We start from the raw sequence: 23,720 nt of genomic DNA, 5'->3' as shown, positions 1-23,720 counted from the left end.
AAGAACCAATCAAAATATTGAATCATATTTTAAGGACCATTAGCTCTTTTTTAATTAATTCAGATCGAATTGCATTTTAATGAGCAAAATCACATGAATTAGTTCACCAAAATGAATTGAAAGTACTCATCACTAATATTAGCAATATTGTTGGTGCCCTTTTTAAAGATGGCGGCTTGATTAGTATCTGACTTCACTTTTTTTATCACAGTTAGCAGTAGAGAGCCTTGATATTAAAGAGAGTGGCCAACTAGTGTGATAGCAGCCATTAATCGTCCAAACGTTTCCCGCCTTTTTTTGTAAATTTAAACACTTCAGCTAGTGGCATTATACACTAATTATTTAGCTTATAACCTTATTATAGTTGTAAAGTATTTGAGTATTGGTATTCAAATACTTTTACAAGTATTGAATAAGTACATATTTTAAATACTCTTTATCAAAAAGTATTTAAGTGTATTTTAAAAACTATTTTATTCTATTGAACACTCCTATAAAATACTTTATTTCCAATTAAAATCAGTATTAAATAAAATCAATAAGCCAATTAAAATTATTTGGAATATATTATTAACTTAAAATTTATAAATAATTATGATAAAATAAACATGATTGATAAACATTAAATTGACATAATTGATGTAAGTATATATTATGTTTATAATTTTGATATAATATGTTTTCATAACATTGGTTATAAGTTGGCCTGGATTTTTTAGTTTAAACATATTTTTATTGAAAGTATATGCAACTCCAATTAGATAATTTTCTTGACAATTAAATTTCCAATAAACTGATATACAATTTTCAGCACATAAAATCATATTCAAAGTAAAACAATATTTTGTACAAAATGTTATGTTTTAGAAATACATTGAGTTCATTATTTGAAAATTTCACAAAAAAATGTATTTATTAAAATCATTTTATTACATTTTTGAATACATAAGGTAGATTTTTAGGTATATATAACTACTTATCTGCTACAAATAATTATAATACAGATAAAAGAAAAAAGTAAATGAATACATATTATATATTATTTTTAACATTATTTTCAGCTCTTAATATTGAATATAACTTTTATAGAATATAATAGTATATTGTTTTTTTTGTTTGAGCACACTTTATTAAAAATAATAAGTGAAATAAACTTACACTGTATACATCACTAAATGTTGTTTAAGTCATTTAAAAAAAAATTAGAATAACTTTAACTTTCTTATAATAATTTCTATAACTTTATATATATTTTTTCTATAACATTATAAAAATATAGAAAAGTATATAACATGAAGTATTATTAATATTTTTTTATGGCTTCCCTCATTGCCACACTTTTGCTGGCTTTGAGAGAAGCACAATTTTTCTTTAAATTTTTGATTAAAAGAACACCCAAATTTTTGCATCTAAATTCAATATAACGATTTAACATTTTTTTTTTATTTGATGGCAATCAGAAAAATTAAAATTAGACAATTCTGAAGACAATTTTTCCATGAATATGTTTCTTTTATTTTTAATTATTAAAGATCTATGTTTTCGGAAAGTTTCTTCCATCCTGAGGAAAAATTTAAAACATTCATCAGTGACATATTTAAGGCAGCCAATTTTAAATTCTTTCAGCCTAATTAAAGCAGTATGCTCAGCCACCATAGGTTCAAAAGCACATACTGAAGCAATACAATTTTCACAACATGTTTCACTATTATCTATCCTTGAAACAATATACCCTGTAATATTTAAGAATGCAAGCAAAACTATTATAAAAATATAAAACTAATAATTACTTTAAACTTAAAAGTGGTTATATTTGTTTAAATATGCAGATCATTGTAACCAAAGTAGGGCAGCATAGAGTTTAAAAGTTCAAAGCATAAATAGAAGTTACTCCAATTAGAATAATATGCATTTTTAAAGCTTTAAAAATAATATATCATTATAGGTACCTGCTATATTATACAAACAATTTTGTTCAGTATTTCCCAGGAATGTTTCAGAATTATCAAAGTCTTCACATAACTCATGTTCTTCATCATATGGTGAATTGGGAGTAGATTGCACTTTGGAAAAATCTAAGAAATCACCTAAAAACTCACGATCATCTTGGTCATAATTAGTATTGGATGCATTTTTTAAATATTGAGCAATGCAAACAAGTTTTAAATTTGTTATGAATTGAAGAGCATTCGGAATAGGTTGGATACTTCTTAAACAGGAAAATAGATTTTCTAAACAGTCTTGAGAAAATCTTGCTGTTAGAAGGAACTTATAATTTTTTTTATTAAGAAACAGATCTTGTAAATCAAGAATAGATTGAGTGGATAACAAAACTCCAGTTTGACATGGCTTCCAAGCACCTTTGATACCAATCTTAATTCTTTTAAACATATCCATAAAATCTCTTAAAAACTGTAATGTTTCTAAATACTTTTCTGAATTAAATTTACTTAATGCAACAGTAGGATTACGGGATGTCATAAATGTAAACCATTTGGCCACTTGTTTTACAAACCAAGCTGTAGTTTTATATGATAAATCGTATCCTTCATTTTCTACAAGATATTGTAAACTTGCAGATACATCAGTACTTAAAATATTTTTTGATTTAGAGACTTTCATTTTATCAAAATGATTAGGTTTCTTAAAATCATTCACATTGATTTTATGGACTAGTTTCAGCTCTAGGTCATCCTGATGGTTTGCAAGTTGCTCTATGTGTTTATAATCAACAATATTTGAAGTTAAATTATTATTTATCATAACATCATCAGGTATTGTAATAATTTTGTTGTTAAATAACGATTGCTTGATGTTTTTCAATAAATGTGGAACATCTGCCATAAAATACAAATTACGTTCTGGTTCAAATGGGTGTGGAATACTATTATTCACATTTCCATTAGATTTACAGTGAATTCCATAACTCATCCACATAGATTTATTAGAAGCTCCCATATCTGATGTTATAGAATGAACATGGAGACCCAGCGATTCAGCTCTTGAAATTATCTCATCTATAATTGCCTTAAAAGTATGACCTCTGACAGAATCACTAGTAAAATAATATGCTACGGTTTGTTTCCAGCGACTTGAAATGCCACCTAACATAAATACCAGTCCATGATTGGCCACACCTTCATGATCTGGCAAAGTGACATTTCCTAAAAAGGTTTTTGATGCAACATCATAAACTATGCCTTCATTAATATACATTTCATCTAATACCAGAAAACAGTCTTTTTCAAAATCATTTAACATACTAACTTTGATTGATAACATTTCAAATACATCATGAAGTATGCCACTATTAAAGGAAATATTTTGTAATCTCCGACGAAGTGTTCTACTAGAAGGTATAGGATAATTTTGTGCTAAGAGTTCTTCATACCCACTGGAACCACATGAAAATTTTAAACGTAATGCCTTTTGAATTGTGTCATTTGTCCATTTGAATCCTTTGGTATTCTTATAGTTGAGGGATAAAATCTGATTTTCATTTAAGAATTTTTTTTTTGTTCTACAAATGACAGCCTGCTTTTTATTTTTGATGGCTATTTTATTTCTAATTTTATTATTATCATTTATTTTTGTACGCAATGTTCTGATTGTTTTGGTTCTCTTCAATAATGTGTTGTTTAATGTGTGTATTTGTTTTAGTAAATCTTCTTTTGAATAATCATTATTTTTAGTAGTTTTGTTACTAAAATTATTATTAGTTTCAACAACAGCATCATTTTTCAAGAATGAATCTGGATTATCAAAAGTCAACTGTTTTTTTGAAAAATAATTATGTTCAGAAACTATAAATTTGGAACGTTTCAAAGGACTAGGGGTTGAGTTTAATAATCTTTTCTTTGGAGATTTTCTAGGAGGGTTAGGTGGCTTTTTATGAAAAAAAATTGTAGGGACAGCTGTACTTTTTAATTTTTTTTTCCCATCTTCTCTTATTCTTTCCCACTGGTTTTCATCAAAATGAACCTATAAACAATTAATAGTAATTTATATATAGATGTATAAAATATATATTTAATATATTTTTATGTAGGTATATAGAATTATACTTTAGCGTATGCTTTGTAATTAGTTTAAGTATAATATTATATACCTATATGTTAGAGTAATTAATACTTTTATATTTATGTTAAGTTTTTAGAACTTGATTACCAAATATTGTATAACAAGACAGGAGTTCAATAATATGTCTCATGTACAATCCAAGACATTTGTGTTGTAAATTAAATACAGACACACAGACACACTAATTTATACCTAATATAATATTATCAATAAAACAAATTCAAATGAAATTAGACATCACTATAAACTTAGGGCAAATACCTAGCTAAAAATTAATTAATGTCTGTCACCAATTGGTAAATTAAATAAGTGTTGTCTAAACATAAACATATAAAGAACTTACTTCACAAAGATAAGAATTATTTGTGGGTTTCCATTTATCTCTTTTCACTTGAACAGCCCATACTGATCGACGCTGTTCGTCTTTTGGAAACACTTTAAGTGTGAACCCATTCTCACTTCTGTTAGAACAACCATATGCACAACAACTAGGCATTCTAATGTACCTAATAAATAACCACAATTAAGTAGGTATACATATAATTAATATGAATAACAAATAAACATATTTTTTTTTTATTGACATTAATTATCAACATAATAATTTTAAAATGCAAAAATTGAGTATTAGATCATTTACACAAACAGTATTAAAAGTATAACAAAGTGGAAGGTACTTACTTTTCAATAACATATAAACTTTCTACAGAAAAGTTAAGAATAATTTTAATAAAAACTAAAAAAAAGTAATAAATTATTAAAATTAATTTATATTAAAAAATTTTAACAAATAAACTAATGTATAATGCATTAAGTATAAAATATATTTGGACGATTAATGGCGTCCATAATCAATGATAACAGCCAGCCAATAGAAAACGTTCACCGAGTTGGCCACTCTCTTTAATATCAAGGCTCTCTAGTTAGCAGTCTAGTTTATTATCTATATCAGTGATGCGAAAAGTCATTAGTCATGATAATACAAATTTATTGGTGAAAAAGGGCTTATGTCAATATCATGTTATGTGTTAAAAGACGAAATTCAAAAAAAAGTATGTGACTCCGTGTAAAAGGGCACAAGTCATTTGAAAAATGAATTAATATTGTTTGTAGTCTTGATTGGGTTGAGTATAGTCAAGTTATTTTGTGTATAATTTTTGATCTCTAGAGCTATAAGTATTGCATATTATATTATTATATTTCATTACCTTTTGAGTAACTATACTGAAAATTTTAATAAATATGTCGAGAAGGACCAATAAAATATTAGGACCAGTAAAAAGTAAGTATTAACTAAGCAATACTTGGATCCTATGTCATGCCACTGCCATTATAGAAAAAATTTATTGAATTATACAATATAATATTATAACTTCCTTTTAAAAATATAATGTTTTTATTCATTTTATAATAGATTCTAATGGATGTAACATTAATTATAAGTTTTCTAAGCCACATGTGCGGAGAAATTTAATTAGAGAAATAAACTCAACAAAACACACTTCATTTTACAATTGTAAAAAAAATGTATCGGTATGTTAACCTCTAACATTAAATCAGCTAAAAAGGTACTTAAGAGAACCCCACACTCAAGCATACAACATAGTAAATTTGTGTTCAGTTGACCCATTATTGTGTTTTAATCTATGTGAATTCACCTATAATCAAACTTATTGCTATGAACACCACAAATAGTTTTTTACCAGATAACCATTTTCCTTGTCTTATTACCTAAGTACGGGGCGCGAAATTTGAAAACATGCTACGTTTAGTCATTTTACTTTTCTCCTTATCATTGATCATATGTCGTCAGTGTTATCAATCATTTTTTATCATATTTTTTGAAAGACTGATATATTTTTTTTTTACATTTTATTATTATAACTTTTTCATTTATATTTTATAATTATTTTTTATAGGTGTTCTAGACTAGATCGTTTTACAATGAAGGTGATAATAATTAATATATGCTATTATTATGTTTTTATTTATTATACTCGTATTATTATTGTGAATTTTTGAATGTATTATTAATTTTATGTATAAATGAATTAAAAAATTGTATTTTGATTATTATTAATTTTTGGAAGTAAATATGTATGTATGTAATTAATAAAGGAAAAAAGTAAAGTATGTAAGTTAATTTATTGTAATTATGACATAGATACCTTATTTAATATTTTATATGAAATAGGTACCTATCTGTTATTCTTCTTTCATCAGCAACGGTTAAAAAGTTTTTTCTATATATATGTATAGTATACAATAAATATATCGTGGCTTCAACAAGTTTTAGTACTTTTACTTATAATTTACTTAACATTAGGTTAGGTTATAATATCATTATATTTTTGAGAAACTGATATTATATTTTTTTTTTTTTTACATTTTATCATAGAAAAAATATTAATTTATAGATTTGCATTTTATATTCTAGACTAGATTGATTTACAATGAAGGTGATAATAATTAATATGTACTATTATTGTGTTTTTATTTATTATACTCATATTATTATTGTGAATTTATGAATATATTATTAGTGTTGGTGTTGGTATTATTTTGGTTTAAGGTTTTTTGTCAAACGCTGGTAATTCTGGAGTTGAAGGACTGAACATTGTGTGTAATTAATATATGGCTGGAAAATAAATAAAAATATTACTTTATATGTTATTAACTGTAATATATTAATATGATATTGTAGCTGTGAATAAATTGTTTATTTTAATAAAGATATATATTTTGATATTGATGGATTTGGAAACTTATTGAATTTTTTAAACTTAATCAATCAATAAAATAAAAACAAAATATTTTTTGTTGTTTTATGGTTATTGGATAGATATAAATTATAAACCATTATTTTACCTCAAAAATCTGTTCTTGAAATTTGGTACATTACTAAGTATGAGCCATATTTCTAGGAACCTATATGGCTATGAATGTGCACCAAAGTGTCATCATTAAAATACATATGGCAAATTCATTAAATTTCTTTATAGACGTTTGATTGTGATAAATGTGAGAAAAAGTTCAAACATAATGTTACCATGCAAAAACATTTATTTCAAAAACATGGTATAATTAAAAAAAAACAAAACACTGAAGGTAAGACCATAAAATGCCAAAAATGTGAAAAGACATTTACTCTTAATTCAAATATGGTTCGACATATGAAAACACATACAACAAGAGATGATGAATACAAATGTTTACAAGTAATTTTTAAAATAAATATTTATTTTACATTTACATTAAATATTAAAACTAAAGTAGACTTTTTAAGATACTATATTCTATGAAGACTCGTATTGTTCAAAATTTTTATTCAATGATTACATAGGTAGATACATAATTTTGCCATTTTACTAAAGTAATCATACATAATTAAGTAAAGGTTCAGAGGTCCACTTCTAAAAAAAAAAATGAATAAAACTAATCTATAATTGGTTTAGAATCAAATTCCTACTGGTTATGAGTATTCCATGGTGGAATATAAAGGTTCAGATGATAATAAATGTATAGCAACATTTATTATACATAACTTTGGAGTTGATGACATTGATCCTTGGATTATGGCCATAAGAAATGAAAATAAAGTTACATATTTGACATCTAGTGTGCGAAAAACAAATAAATCAGATGTTATTTTTAAGGTACAGTATTAATAATAAATGTGTGTGTATGAATATATTTTAATATTTTTTGTTGAATTTTAAATAGAAAAGATACAGATGTCATCACAACACAAGACCAAAGGCTAATACAAATCCAAGTGAAAAGCATTTCGACTGTAAAGCGACTTTGGGTATACAAATATTAAAAGACGAAGATAATGATTTGTCGTCAAAGCATATTACCTTGTAAGTTCAATTAATAAACAAATGTATTTGAATTAATTTTTATTTATAATCTAAGAATGATGACAATTATTCATCCAATAGTTTCAAAACATATGCCAGAGTTTTGTTTAAACACACCCATAACCACCATATTTTTAGTGCTGATGTCATGAAATACAGAATACCATCTGAGGAAAAAAAAGCCAAGTTTTTGAAATTATTTGAGGAAGGTAAAACGCCATCAAAAGCACTATTTATATTTAAAACTCAGTTGAGAACTGAAAAAGGTAATAATTACTATATATGTACCGGCGACCGTGGAGAACTGCCTGATCCACAATGGGTTTATTATCTATATTACAAAACCTTTAAAAAACATTTTGGCTTTTCACATGGTGAGCAAATGATTTCATCTCTAAAGGGTGCAATACAAGAATATAATACTGAATGCATGTCTGACACAGCTGCTATGAAAGAGCTTGTGGATGGAAACTTTGCCATAGCAATAGTCACTCCTTTAATGAGCAGAATTAGTTGTGAATTAGATGAATGTGGTGAAATTCTTTTTATAGATGCTTCAGCAAATATGGACAGGTATGGTTGTAAAGTGTTCATGATCTATACAAATAGTTGTGCAGGAGGTATACCTGTAGGAACACTAATATTAACAAGTGAATCCACATTAGTCATTTCTGAAGGATTAAAGCTTTGGAAACAATTATTTATATCTAAATCACTGGCAGGTAGAGGTACAAAAGGGCCAAAGATTTTTATGTCTGACGACTCGGCGGCTGAAAGAAGTGCATTGCATTCAGTTTTTCCTGAATCAATACTTTTACTTTGCATTTTTCACATTCTACAAGCTACTTGGAGGTATCTATGGGATTCAAACCACGGTGTACCTCTATATCATCGCCATATCTTATATTCTATAGTAAAAGAAATGATATATTCGAAAAATGAAGAAGAACTTGCAAGTACATTTAATAAGGCACTTCAACAAACATTAGTTAAAACATACCCAACATTTATAACATATTTAACCAATTTATACCAAAGGAAAGAGCAGTGGGCATTATGTTTTCGGAAAGGGTTGATAACCAGAGGTCAAAATACGAATAATATAAGCGAGGCTGGAGTGAAAATTGTTAAGGACGTCATACTGGAAAGAACCAAGGCTTATTCTCCAGTACAATTATTTTTTTTCATAGTCAACGACCTAGATGCTTTCTATGAAATGAAGCTTTTAGATGTAGCAGCTAATAGACCAGCTCAATACCTGAAAAACAAATTTATTATTACAAATAATCAAAAAAACAATTTAGAGTATAAAATAATTGATAATAATACATTACTATATGAGGTACGAAATAAAAAAAAAAACACACAATATAATGTCGACTTAGACCTTGGAATGTGCTCATGTCCGCAGGGAGATACTGGATACCCCTGTAAATATCAACTTTATGTAGCTCAAGATTTAAATTTAAATTTGAGTGTTTGTTTACCGACTACTGAAGAATTTAGGAAAAAACTCCACACAATACCTTCTGGAAGTTCAGACATTGAGAATGGTTGGTATGGCTCGGTTAATGATAACGACTGTCAAATAAAGGTAGATTTAGTTCCTTTAAATACAGAAAACAGTGGATAATAAAATAAAAAATTTGCCAATAATAACTACACACAATGAAATTGAAGTCACTGAATTATTAGAATCAGCCAACAACAATTTTGACAAAACTTATGATTCTTTCAATGAAGTCATTGAAAAAATGAAACAGTCAATTCTATCTGACAAAACATACTTCTTACCATCTATGAATGCATTCGTAAATTCATACAATAAAAGTGTAAAAACCAATGCTAGTCTTTCTTCTGCTTTGTCAACATTCGGTAGGTATTCTGGTTTAGATGTACGTTCAAAAAAACCTAATTTAGCAGGCAATAAACAGATTGGAACACAGTCAACTGCAAGATCAAGAAGAACAATACAAATTAGAGGACGAAAAAATTTAACTGCAGGAAGAACTCCTAAATGGAAAAAAGGTCCAGAACATTGGTATGTAAAAGGGCAAATAACATCAAGTGGATTACCCAAAGTCAAACGCAAATCGAAAGCACCACATTCCTTGGCATATTGTGTTGAAACTAATAAAGCATTAGGAGGTACACACAGTTCAAAATAGCTTAGTATAAATGTTATAATTATTTTTTATTTGACACATTATGCCACAATATTTTGTTTTTTATACTTTTATTTGTAAATATAACATTATTTGAACATTTTTAGATTCCGACTAAACGCAAAATGTATCGGTGTTACAAATCTGTGGGTTTTATTTTTAGTTTTTTAGTTTTTATGTACATTATACCTAAATATTTAAACAATACTTATATTATATATTAAATTTATACTTAAATTATTTTAATAAAGTAATTACTAATTTTCACAAGTGTATGTACTTGCTAGTGATGGCCTGGGTTGCTCAGTCGTTCATCTGTTTATGCAGTATTCACTATTCAATATAAAGTAACCATTTACAAAGTAGTTACCGTAAATCAATCTAGCATAATAATAGGTATCTATTAAATACAATTTAAATACAATTATTAAATACAATTTTTTAATTCATTTATACATAAGTCACAACTAGATGTTTTCCTCAAACGAGTAAAACGTCGAACTATTTTTTTTTATAGATACCTTTAGAAGATTAAACCAAATTAATACAAACACCAACATTAATAATACATTCAAAAATTCACAATAATAATACGAGTATAATAAATAAAAACATAATAATAGCATATATTAATTATTATCACCTTCATTGTAAAACGATCTAGTCTAGAACACCTATAAAAAATAATTATAAAATATAAATGAAAAAGTTATAATAATAAAATGTAAAAAAAAAATATATCAGTCTTTCAAAAAATATGATAAAAAATGATTAATAACACTGACGACATATGATCAATGATAAGGAGAAAAGTAAAATGACTAAACGTAGCATGTTTTCAAATTTCGCGTACGGGGCTAGTACAGTTCGGCCCCGAGATAACAGGCAGAATAATTTTCATGGAATTATCATGGAATAAACGAATAAATCGGGGCCGAACTTAAAAGCAGGTGTACCATCATTAAAACACAAGATATCCCAATGCATTTCCCAAATTTATGTATTTTCAACTTCAAAAATTATTGTAAAATTATTGTATAATTATTGTATAATTCAAATTTATGTATTTTTAAATTTAAATATTATTGTATTTGGCTTACGAACTGTTTCCCGGGAAAACCGTCATAGATAAAATCATAAGAGATAAAATTGATCCCCGTTGGATACTTCGTAAGTTCTATAATTTAGATTTTTCGGAAACGTGTTATTTAGGTTTTTTAAAAACATCGTATACGTCAAATGGCTTTTAAAAAATAAAAGTTTTAAATAATGACTTTTTGGAAAAATGAAAAACTGTTCCTAGTGTAGAATCCCTCGGAGAACAAATCGACCTCTATGCAAAATGGTCGTTCGGCCATCGGTTTACCGTGAAAACTGACAATTTCGTAATTTGGAAAATCGCGTTTTCCAGCTGTTTCTCGGGAAAACCGTCATAGATAGGACAAAAATCATAAGAGATAAAATTGATCCCCGTAGGGTACTTTGTAAGTTTTATAATTTAGATTTTACGAAATCGTGTTGTTTAACGTATGGTTATACGAAAAATACCTAACTTTATGTGTTATTCAACTTTTTGCTTCTCAGATTACATTTCATTAAAGTCATATATTTCAGATTACATCAGAAATTGTGAACCCAAAACTTTATCGGTAGAGAAATTTATGAGGATTCCATTTAAGTGGTCAGTGTAACAAATCTTCCAGTAGTTAAATAGATAGCTTTCAAAAAGCATAAAAAAACCAAAAAACAATACAAAATTTGCTTTATCAATTATTATAGATTATAGATTAGTATAACCATGGTTGTATATAGTTATAGAAGGTTACCATTTCAAATCTTAACCAATATATGAGGTTATTAATTTATTTTTTATTGTTTTTAATTTCATGATAAAGAAAAAATGATTATTATCAATTTTGATATTTTTGATTTAATTTTTAAGTATTTAAAGTATTTTACATTTTTTGTTTTGTTTAATTGAATAATAATTTCACTACAGTGTACAGTATACAAATTTCAAATCTAAATAGTTCTCCTTAGATGTGGTTTTTGTAAGTCGTTCATAGTTATTAGTCATCATTTGTGTATTCTGTAGATTTTATTTTATATAACATTGTTATTATTTCTAGGTGCATTATAGACAAAGAATAAAAATCATCGCAAAAAACAAGTTAAAATCATGCTATCTACAACAATTACATTACTCAATTCATGTAAGTTTGGTATAGTGTTACAATTTCTTTAATAGATGTATTATTTATTTAAAGTTTATTTTTTATTTCACATCTAAAGCAACTTAAAAGAAATATGGATAAGATAATTATTTATCTTACAAAGTTACGATCGGGTATGGATTGATTACTTGAGAATTTGTAATTATTGACTGTTCAATTTTATAGTAATGTTATTAATTAATAATTCATAATATTAAATAGTTTATATATTTATAATATAATTATTGATTTTACTTTTTTCTATAACACATAGACAATTATAAATATTATAAGTATACTCTATAAGCACACCACTATAATACAAGGATGTTTGCTAATAAAATTTGAATAATATTGATTATAGTAACTATTTTACATTGATACAATTTTCAGAATAATTTTATTAATATTATTTTTTATTATTTTTTTCAGCTTTAGTCAGCAAGATACAGTAATTGATATAGGCATTTGTACAGGACAATAAGGAGATTATTTTGTTTTGAAAAAAGCTTTTTACTAACAAATGTTAAGTTGTAAACTTACACAAGCAAACAAGTTCCATATCTATTATTCAACAATGTATTCTTCACTTCATAATTTTTTTATATCATATGGTTATATTTTTTATTATTTAATGTATATTTTATTTTATTTTTTTGTTTGTGTATAATGGCAAACATAAGCCATAAATAATATATATATTTTTATTTCATCATTATAATTTTTAAAAGATTTATAAAATCACAATTTTATTATTTATTCATTTTTTATGTGTGTATCTTATGTAACTATTTACCTTAAACTTAAAATACATAATATAGGTTTAAGCAAGTAAATACAATTTTTAAGTTTTATATATGGTTTATATGCTAATGTATATTGTATATGACATTATCGTGTATTTCTATAACAGTGCCTTGATGTTATTGGTTTACAAAGGAGCACACATGCACTTATAATATTTTATCAATACATAAATTAGCAATAACCAAAATTATGAGTGCTGTGTAACACTGATTCACCAGTGGCATTACAGATATAATTTTTTTTTTGAATATTCAAGTTTAAATTGTTTTAAAGTGTGGAAAGATAACTTTAATATTTTAAGTTATGGATAAAATGTGTGTTACCAATAAGAGTTTCATTGAACACTATTTTTGATATTTTTGATGATTCATGTGTGAAGTCAAAATTAGCCAAGTTCCGAAGTATAGTATCATAAAATTTTATTATTTACAACAATGCTTTACACTAAATGGTGCTGGATCAAATTGTTGCTTAAAATTAGTTGAAATTTAAATTTATTTGTAAATGATTCTATACCTTTGGGAAATATTTAATGCAATTTGCAAAATTCTTTCATATAGAAATTATTCGTTATATTATCATTCAATATATGTCATAATCATTTACAGAATCGTGACATAAACATTGATACAGCTGCAGATGTGCGAGAAAGCCAAATTAAGATAAAAGTTAGGAAATTTTATTGAATCGATATCATTGGTAAGTATCATTAATTACTTTACTAATTAATTTGTTTTGTTACATTCAATTTTTGTATTATGTTGCATTATGCCAGCAGGGCCTCAAATTTATTAAAAGTCTACTAAAAATACTCAGCTCGTAATTGAAATTTTCCATATAACTTACTTTACTAACTACTTACTATATATGACGGTTTTCTCGGGAAACATGTTCATTAATATTTTTGAAATAGAACCAAGACACAGATTACAAATTTTAAAAAACTTTTGTTGTTTATTTATAATTTTTTATAAATATCTTAAGTTCAAATATGACAATATTTATCAAAACCTCAAAAATGTCCAAATTGATTATAATAAAAAATATGTATAAATAGTTTAATTTTTATATCTAAAGATTGAAAAATTGAAACAAGAATTCTCATCAATACGTTGATTATTTTAGTTGGCTATCCGGGTATATATGGGCCACAGCATGTTTTGTAAGCTTTTTATTGATGTGTTTAAAAGTTTAATGATTCGTATTTATAAACCTTACCTTATACCATTTTATGTGTCAGTTCACCTGTAAAATGTTAGGGGTTATAAAGCCCTTCAGAAGCAAAAAGTATGTGATTCACATTCATACTGTTATCTAAAAATACTTAAACACAGTTTTTTTTATGGCCATTCACTTTTAATATTAATAAAAATAATATTATTTTTTAATTTCCAAATCATATTTTAAAAACAATGTAATAGGTATGTTACCTTTTTAATTATACAATTTTTCTCTTAATAACTATTATATTTTTGAAAAAATTTTTAACGTTTTACTAAATAAAATAATTCAATAGAAATATAGTTCTTGAATAGTTAGATGATGTTTACAGCAACTAACAGCTTTTTTGTTTTGTACTAATATACATTGTTTCATCCTCATTGTAACATAATATTTTAAGAATTTGGAAGTTTCTCGCCTTAGGCGCCTTTATTGTTAAATAAACCAGCAGTAGTTTGTAAACTTGCAAGAAGGATGTAGGTTGATCATTTGGACCAATAGGTTGGCATAGTGTACCGTAAGATTACTACAATTGAAGTATAAACATTAATAATATGAATTTATATTAACTATTCAAAAGTTATTTTACCTCCAAAGAATTTTGGTTCATCTTGTTTTGTTGACATATTTAAAACCACACGTTTGCAATAAATAATTTGTTGAATCCATAGCGACACAAAACCCATATAACATTGATTTCCCAATCATTGAGCCAAAAAATGGTTTTCTCAAAAACATAATTAACAAGATACCTATAGTGAGATATAACAACGTGATGTTAGGAAGCAACAAGTAAAATTATTGTTTATTAATATAGTTGAACAAACTTATCTTTATTACTGCTTCAGATTCCCTCGCTGGATATATGCGGTATTTGCGATTCATAACATCAGATAATGAAATAAAAATATTTGAGAATTTTTCAGTTTCTTCACTGTTTGAATTCTTCAACGCATTGACGTTTTCTGTAAAATTGTATAGCTTTTTCCATTATGGCAAAAGTTATAAAATTTTACAGAAAAATCTATAAAAAGTAATACATTTATTTTAAATAACATTATGTGTAGTAAGTTGATCTTATGGTTATTATATAAAATATTATTTATTTCTTAACTTCTTTAACAGTTTCATGGGGAAAATGGTAAGCGCTGCGTATCCCAGCAATAAAATGTTAACACGCACTATATCAAACACCAACCGACCTGTATGTTTTATGTGTAATAGTGTTATAGTTCAACTAGCAGTGGTTAGGTTCACCGCGCAAATATTAGTGAGCTATGTGGTGTAATGATGTGTAAGGTGTGTATATGAGTATATGTGTTTGTGTGTATAGATCGGTCAATGAGAAATAGGCTGTTTAGTTGATCCAGACCCAACAATAACACACCTCCTACAGTGATAAGTACAATTAATGACATAACTTATTTATTTTTCGTAAGTGAACAAGTAGAAAATGTACAACATACTCAGGGATAGGCTCCAATTTGTTGTTGAACATAGCCATTATTTCGGTGACCAGTCCTCCTCAAAAACATCAATAGATCACTGTCTCTGTTTAGTTGCTGCACAGATTCTGCAATAATCCTTGTTGAATTTTCTCTTTCAGATCTGGAAGTGCCATCTCTGATCTAAAAAAAATAAATACATACAGTTGACATTATTCAACCGCAATCAAAACAGCAATTATGTTTATTCAAATATTGATAATAATTAAACAATTACCATGAGATTATAGATGCTTTGTTGAAATTCTACAAAGAACTGATTTTCCACAATAGTCAGTCTTTCTGTTTAAAATATAAATAAACATAAATATTATTATTAAAAATATAATATCTTTGACAATAATGATAATTTAAAACAATTTTCCATGCTAGAGATACTTTTAAAAGCGACACCTATTTATCAACAAGCATGGTACCATGCACACCATTAACAAAGAACAAATATTCACAACACAACTACTATTTACATATTAACCTAATCTTTATAATGGTGTTAAATAAATTTTACACCAGGTTAAGCTTATGAAAGCAATTATAAAAAGATAGAGCAAATAGAAAAAAAATATTTATTAAATTAAATACAAATATTGATAACACTTACTAATTTTGTTTTTAAGAATTGATGTTACACTGTCGATTATTTTAAACATGTACCTAACAATAACACAAACATAAAACACATAATACATACATATAACACAAACTATTATGGGATAATGCAACATAGAGAACATAATATGGTCAGTACAACTAAGACAACTCACGAAGAAAGTCCCAAATATTAGGGTGGCGTCCAATTTGAGTGAGCAACGTTGCATGGAAGGATTCTAAGTAATTGTTGGTCCGGTGATCTTGACCAAAAACACTTAAAAATCGTGGTTCAATTTGCAAAAACCAATAATGATAAATGTAGTCCATCAGGAAACGATTCATAACCTCATTAATTTCGGGAAATTGTAAGGTGTAATTAACAATCGTATTTAATCCATCTTTCATACAAAAATTAGGGCACCCCGGATGACCCCTTTCAGCCGGTAGATGAGGCAATGCTAGTACCTGAAATATAAAATATAATTGAAAAAAAATAATATTAACTTGTAAAAGAGAAAATCAAATTTACCATTCTGAAAATACGAGCTGTCAGATCATGCCTCTTTACCAAGTTCAAGACACCATTCACTTTTCGGTGACAATATCTAACAACCGACTATAACATTAAAAATAAATATCATTAAATTTATCTGACAGGTATGATCAACAAAATCTGTTTGTTTATATTACCTGAGTATAATAGAACCAACAGCATAGTAAGTTACTGTTAGGGAAGATTTGCTGGACAGCATTCATAAGAGCACGCTCATAATCAGTAACAAAACGGATTCCATCATAATTCAAAGGTAGAATATTGCGTATCGCAGCGAATTACGCACAATATGTTTTCTCTGTCTCACTCCCCAAAAGGACAAAGACCATTGGAAACGCCTAAAATGTAAAAAAAAATATATATTTAGAGCATAGTTATAAGTAATAACGAATAATATAAGTATAAACAATTACTTACTACGCTTTTGTAGAGAATTTGAAGTGTCAGGAAAGATCGCAAGTCCATTGACACTTGGGGTAGCGTCTTATACGTACCATCTATTCCGACAATCTTTACTGTAGCCAACTGTTCACGATACTTTTCAATTGCCAAAGTATTCGTAAAAATAATTCCAACAGTTATTCCATTTACAATCAATTCTTGATTGAAAAAGGCAGTTGAAGGAATTTGGAATGTTGAGGCATAATTTGCATTCCGGGGGTCTCTCAACATTTCTGCAAGATCGTGCATGTCCTGAGGTAATTGTGGGCGTCTCGATAGTCTCATCCTTTTTGTTCTGGTTTGTGTCTGGAGGAATGTATAGCGAATGGCAGCCTGGGGATGCCTACCAAAAGTTAAAAAAAATTATCATATAATTAGCATAATTTATGTATTTGTATTTCAACACAATAATTAAGTTAATTAACTTACCTAATTATTTCGCTATTATAGAGACCTCGAATTGATGGGGTTGTGATTGTCCGATCAATAGCTCTTTTACCTAGAGCGTTCCTTAGGAATGGCACATTTAAGTCAATTTCATTCGGCTCATGATTGTGTGGAACTACAATCAAAATTTGGTTGTCCATCTCGTTTCTACTGATAGATGCTGAACCATGACATATAGGACGATTGGGATTTTTTTGACGCTCACAAACCAAAGTTATTCTATTGACGAGTAACTTTTTTTTATAATATTTATATCCAAAATTATCAACATACAATTTTGAGTTGAGTCGAATGCCAGGGATTGTCCTATATGTTCTTGCTTGTTGTTCTTCTTCTTCTTCTCCTTCTTCTTGTGGCTGATCTTCTTCTTGTTCTTCTGCCTGTGGCTGATCTTCTTGTTCTTCTGCTTGTGGTTGATCTTCTTCTTGTTCTTCTTCAATCTGAATGGCAGGACGTTGGGCGTAGGTGTGGTCTTGTAGGAAGGGGTTGAGATTTGGAACACCGACTTCTTCATGATTGGCTGGAATGACATAGTCATTATTTCTCAATGTTATTATACTATGCTAAACAAAACTTAAAAAAATATTAAACAAACAAAAGAAATATATGTATAAATATAAAGTCGGTTGGTTTTAAGAAAAACCTTTTATATATACTTATAGGCAAGTCACAGAGGTTAGTTTTAAAAAAAACTGTTTTTTTTTCTCGTAGATAAGTGGCAGGTAAATGGTAGATATATCAGGCTATATAATAAATTAAAAAAATTGTATTGGTATTACAGTCATTCACAGATATGATAAAATATCTAATTAACATAATTATTTGTTTTGTTACATTTACATAATATTAACAACTCTTAAAATAATTCATTAATAATTATTCACTTTTCATAAACTGAAGCTATTTCAGTTAGAACACATAGGTACATAATTTAGGTAATTAAAATAGAGATTAATTATTAATCTTATTTTCAGTGTTTTCCACTGTTAATAATTCATGAATTATTAATAAGAAAAAGTTTTAAGTTATTTGATATGCTTTATAAATATTTGACTCAACAACATTGCACATTCTTCCAGCCATAACTGCCATGCAATTTTCAGACATATTTAATTTTCCTAAACAGAATAACTGTATAGTTATTAAAATATTCATCAAAATATGTGTAACTGTTTAATAAAAAAGACAAAGTTATGGTTAAGTTAAGTATTGCTATTTGCAAGATGTGTCATCAAAATAGCTATCATCAACCAATGACCATCACAACAAGATCCATGGTTTTTACTGCATTCAATATATTTGGAAGATTTTTGTAAGCAGCATTCAGTGTTTTCAAAACTGTAATTATAGAAAATTAGAATATTTTAAACATTGTAACAATCAATCTGCAGAATTCTGTTTAAGTAATGATGACCAAAAGCACTGGTATTTAATTTAGATAGTGGCAACAGAAAAACTAAGTGATCAGTGATAGTTTTAAAATAATACATCATGATCTTTATTAATCAATATAAAATAACAATAATAATATTTATTTATTTATTTCCCAACTATAGTTTAACAATTTATAAGATAAACAAAATTAAATTGCAGTTGTTAGACACTTCTGAGCCATTGGCTGTGTTCATAAAAATATTAAATGTCTAAACAATTTAATAACAACAATAATTAATATATATAATAACGTTGGTTAATACATATTAAAGAATATAAGTAAAAAGATAATGAGCAACAGAGCATAAAAAATAATTTTTGATTTAAAATAATAGAATGACAATATATTTAATGTTCAATGTAGTTGGATAAACGTATGCTAAGCTAATTATATTAATAATAATAGTTTTTTTAAGATGATGAAAATTATAAAATCTATGAGGGTTAATTTTAAATTTAATAATACCTAATGGAAATTGGAAGTGTGTTATTTGTAACATGTAAAGTATTATATTATTTACATTGTAAAAATAAGGAAATTATTTACTTTATAAGTATAATGATATATATTAAGCTGTTAATGTACATAATACAAATAAATAATTATGTTGAAATTGTTTTACAAAAACGTGGTATTTGAATCTATAGTTACTGTAGTAAACCCAATGCACCTGCATGGTGTTATACTATATTAGATTACATTATATTTAATTGGGATAGATTAGTAAATTATGGGAAATATGTATTAATACACCTGCATTATAAGCAATAGGCCAGAGATCAGAAAAACATAGTTTTTCTGTCGATTGAGTAATAATTATATAATTATAGGATATTATTATGATGATATCATTATATAATGGTTATATAATTATTTAATGATGATTATGTAAATCATCATATCACTCTAAAATAGACTACTAGTCCCCTGTACGTCATTGAGAACTCATATAAATACGAGTAGAGTATTTAGAAGTAATTAGAAGGTAGTTAACTCCAATGTAAGACTATTGCTCGTCGTGGACTTTGTCACAGCCACATCGCCGCGAGTTTACGGTCATTCCCAGTTTTTGTAATTTTTACATAGCAGTAAGCTATTTTACTTTTGTTTTATATTATTATTTAATGTTTCATGTTGTTTAACTTAATAAAACATTTACTTTATTTCAATTAAAACAACAAGTGTTTTAATTTTCAACACCTACCTTTCTCACAACAACTCAAGCTCAACCACAGAACGTGCGACGTCGTTTAAATAATTAATTTGTACGAAGTCGCAGTGTCCTGCACAGCGATCACTACATTACGTAAATGTAGTACTTCCTAGTCGAAAAACTTATTAATTAGGAGTGTACATGCTATTAAGAAATATTTAATATCTAATAAACAATAAGAATAAAAAGATATATTACAAACAATAATTCATCTAAGAACATATTATTAAGGTAAAAATTAAAAAATATAAGTTTTACTTACGTTAAGATGAACCAAATACCAACTTCCTAATAAAAAGCGACAAACGTAAAATGACCGTTAAAGTTATTATATACGGTTATTTGCTATTTGAAATTTTAACGGACGAATAAATAATGTATCCGGTGCTGGGGACCAGACTGAGGAATTCTAATACTCAAAAATCGTAGTGGAACTGTTTACAATGTCGAATGGTTGGTAATAATTTGAATTTTTGTATTTTGAGGTATTTTGAGGTTAGTGTTCGAACTCTTAATAATCTAAAATTCCTTATCACTGAGTCGAACTCTTATCACGGGGCCGAACTGTACCCATCCCGCCTAAGTACCTAGTTGTTTTTATTAATCTTTTTGATTATAATATAAACAACCAATCCTTTAAACTTCTAATTTTATAATCATTTATCCTTTATACTTATCTGTTTTAATGTAGGAATGGATAAATAATAATGAAAATGCAAAATATGTAAATGATGAGGTTAATTTTGTAAATCTGAAAACTTTTAATCAGCCTGAAAATTTATCACTAGTCCAAGTAAGTATTATGTTAAATTTTATGTAATCAATTAAAAATATTATATTCAATGAGAATTTGAAAAAATTAACTTTTTAACACATTCTCTCTCAATTATTAAAAATAAAATAAAAGTAATACTCACCTTTCTTATGTTTTTATAATTTTTATTTTTTATTGTACCTATTCTTCAAATATATTTTTATCAATGGTGATTCTTATAATACAAAGTATATTTGATAGCTTAATCTGCTTTTTTACTTTTTAAATTTAAATAATATAAACTATTAACATAATTATTGAGCTATTTATGATTAAAGTTTTATAATAATATTAATATATTTTAAGATAAATGAGTAAAAGTAGTAAACATTAGAATAGAAAATAGCCAAATAACCTAGGAAAAGAATTTTTTTCCAAATTCTTAAGTTATTAATGAATTATTTTATTTTGGACTAAAAAAAAAGAAAGTATAGTCTAATTACTTATTTTTTTTATTAAAAATAGGATGATGCTAATAAAGTTATTGATAATGATAATAATAGTGTTAATGAAGACATACCTATGCAGGGAGATGATATAGGGTACTGTGATGTTATGGTAAGCATTTTTTACAATGATAAAATCATATGTGAATTATGGTACCTAATTACTTATTATATTAGTAGCTACACATTACACAATAATTACTATAGATTTCTATAATATAGATCACTTTGAATACATATTTTTGAATGAATCTAAATAAGCCACAATCAATATACAAAATATAGTAACTTCAAATACAACTTTTGAAACTAAGGTAGGTTAGCATTAGATCCATTATCTATTATTTTCTAAATTCAAATAAATTCAATTTATCAAATAGGCTATAGAACAAGTTGAAAATTTTCAAAATGAATGTGTAGGAACTGTTGAAACTGTTGAAGTTTTTGAATATTTGGTAACTAATAATATTATAGATTTAGAATTAAAAAGTTAGCATTTATTTTTAATTAAGTAAATTTTTTAGTATTGTTAAAATAGCAAAATGATAATGAACAGGAAAATGCAAATGACATAAATTATGTGCCTGGTACTTGTATGTCTATTCACGAAGAAGATGGTTATACACAAAATAAAAAAAAAAGAGAGAAAGTAAGAAAGATGATACAAGAGAATGTAGAAATGACATAAAATTAAAAAGAAATTCTGGTGATGAATATAAGACAAAGACGGGGAAAATGGCGAATAAGCGCGTTTGTATACCTTTAGTTAAATGTAGAGCAAATTGCCAAGAAAAAATTGATTGCGAGTTACAACAAAAAATATTTACAAATTATTGGTCTTTTAAAAGCTATGATAGGCGAATTACATTTATTTCTAGTTTAATAACAAGTAGCGATAAAATTACCCAAAGAAAAAAAAGAGAAGAAACACCACAGAAAAACAAAAAAATCGAGTTAAAACACATCATTATTCTATTCCCAAAGATGGTATAAATGTTTTAGTTTGTAGAGGGTGCTTCTTAAAAATATTCGGGGAAACAGACAAATTTATTAGAAATATCTGTCTTAAAAAGATAAATTCTCCTGTCAATACCTGTTCACCAGATTAAAGAGGAAAGGCTGTACCGCGAAATAAATATTCACCTGAAGTTATAAAAAGTATAACTGATCACATTGATCAACTTCCAGCATATGAAAGTCATTACTCATTATTGTCGTCGTGAAACAAGTAAAAAATATTTGCTTTCACATTTTACTTTACAGCATACGTACGTATTTATGAGGAATACTCTAAAACTGTAGAAAAACCTGTAAGCCGTACAATATACCATAAATATTTTCAATTATCAGGTCTTAAAATTAAAAATTCCAAAAAAGATACATGCTCTACCTGTGATAAATTAAAAATTCAACTTACTAATGCAAATTGTTCTAATGAACAAAATATAATTTTGAAAAATCAACAAATTCAACATCATAACGATGCCGAGGAAGCGTATAATATAAAAAAACAAGACATTGCCACATCTTCTGATAATCATTGTGTTCTCGAATTTGACTTACAACAGTGCTTACCAACTCCTAGTTTAGAATCTTCTGTTGCCTTCTATAAAAGGCAATTGTGGACTTTTAATTTTACTATACACGATACTCGGTCGTCTATTGCTTCAAACTATATTTGGAATGAAACTTTGGCGAAAAGGGGAGCCAATGACATCGGTTCATCTCTTTACCACTATTTAAATAATTTGCCATCAAATGTTTCCCATGTGACTATGTATAGCAACTGTTGTCCAGGACAAAACAAAAATGGGATAATTATGGTCATGTGCCTTAATTTTTTTGGAAAGACAAGAAAATGTACCACAAATGTATGGTTCCTGGTCATTCCCGAATGGAATGCGATTCGAACCATGCGAGAATTGA

At 26.8% G+C, this 23,720-nt stretch overlaps 1 protein-coding gene and 1 pseudogene across 2 annotated transcripts; one reads left to right on the top strand and one right to left on the bottom strand.

Moving 5' to 3' along the window:
- The first annotated feature begins 5,322 nt into the window (after positions 1 to 5,322).
- On the top strand, positions 5,323 to 23,720 carry LOC126553115 (putative uncharacterized protein DDB_G0282499; annotated as a pseudogene).
- On the bottom strand, positions 15,816 to 16,787 carry LOC126553116 (uncharacterized). Of its 2 annotated transcripts, XM_050208297.1 has the most exons (3): positions 16,619 to 16,787; positions 16,072 to 16,136; positions 15,816 to 15,977 (listed from the first exon to the last, which is right to left on the bottom strand). In XM_050208297.1, exons 1-3 carry the CDS (start codon positions 16,785 to 16,787, stop codon positions 15,816 to 15,818), a joined length of 396 nt encoding a protein of 131 aa, XP_050064254.1. The 2 variants fall into 2 exon arrangements, 1 of the variants encoding a protein (XP_050064254.1); XR_007606446.1 differs by lacking the exons at positions 15,816 to 15,977; positions 16,072 to 16,136 and adding an exon at positions 16,448 to 16,508 and having other exon boundaries at positions 16,619 to 16,718.

This window comes from Aphis gossypii, unplaced genomic scaffold (genome assembly GCF_020184175.1).
Source record: "Aphis gossypii isolate Hap1 unplaced genomic scaffold, ASM2018417v2 Contig00069, whole genome shotgun sequence".
NCBI lineage: Eukaryota > Metazoa > Arthropoda > Insecta > Hemiptera > Aphididae > Aphis > Aphis gossypii.
Note: the sequence above shows the minus strand (reverse complement) of the source record. Positions and strands in the feature narration are given on the sequence as shown.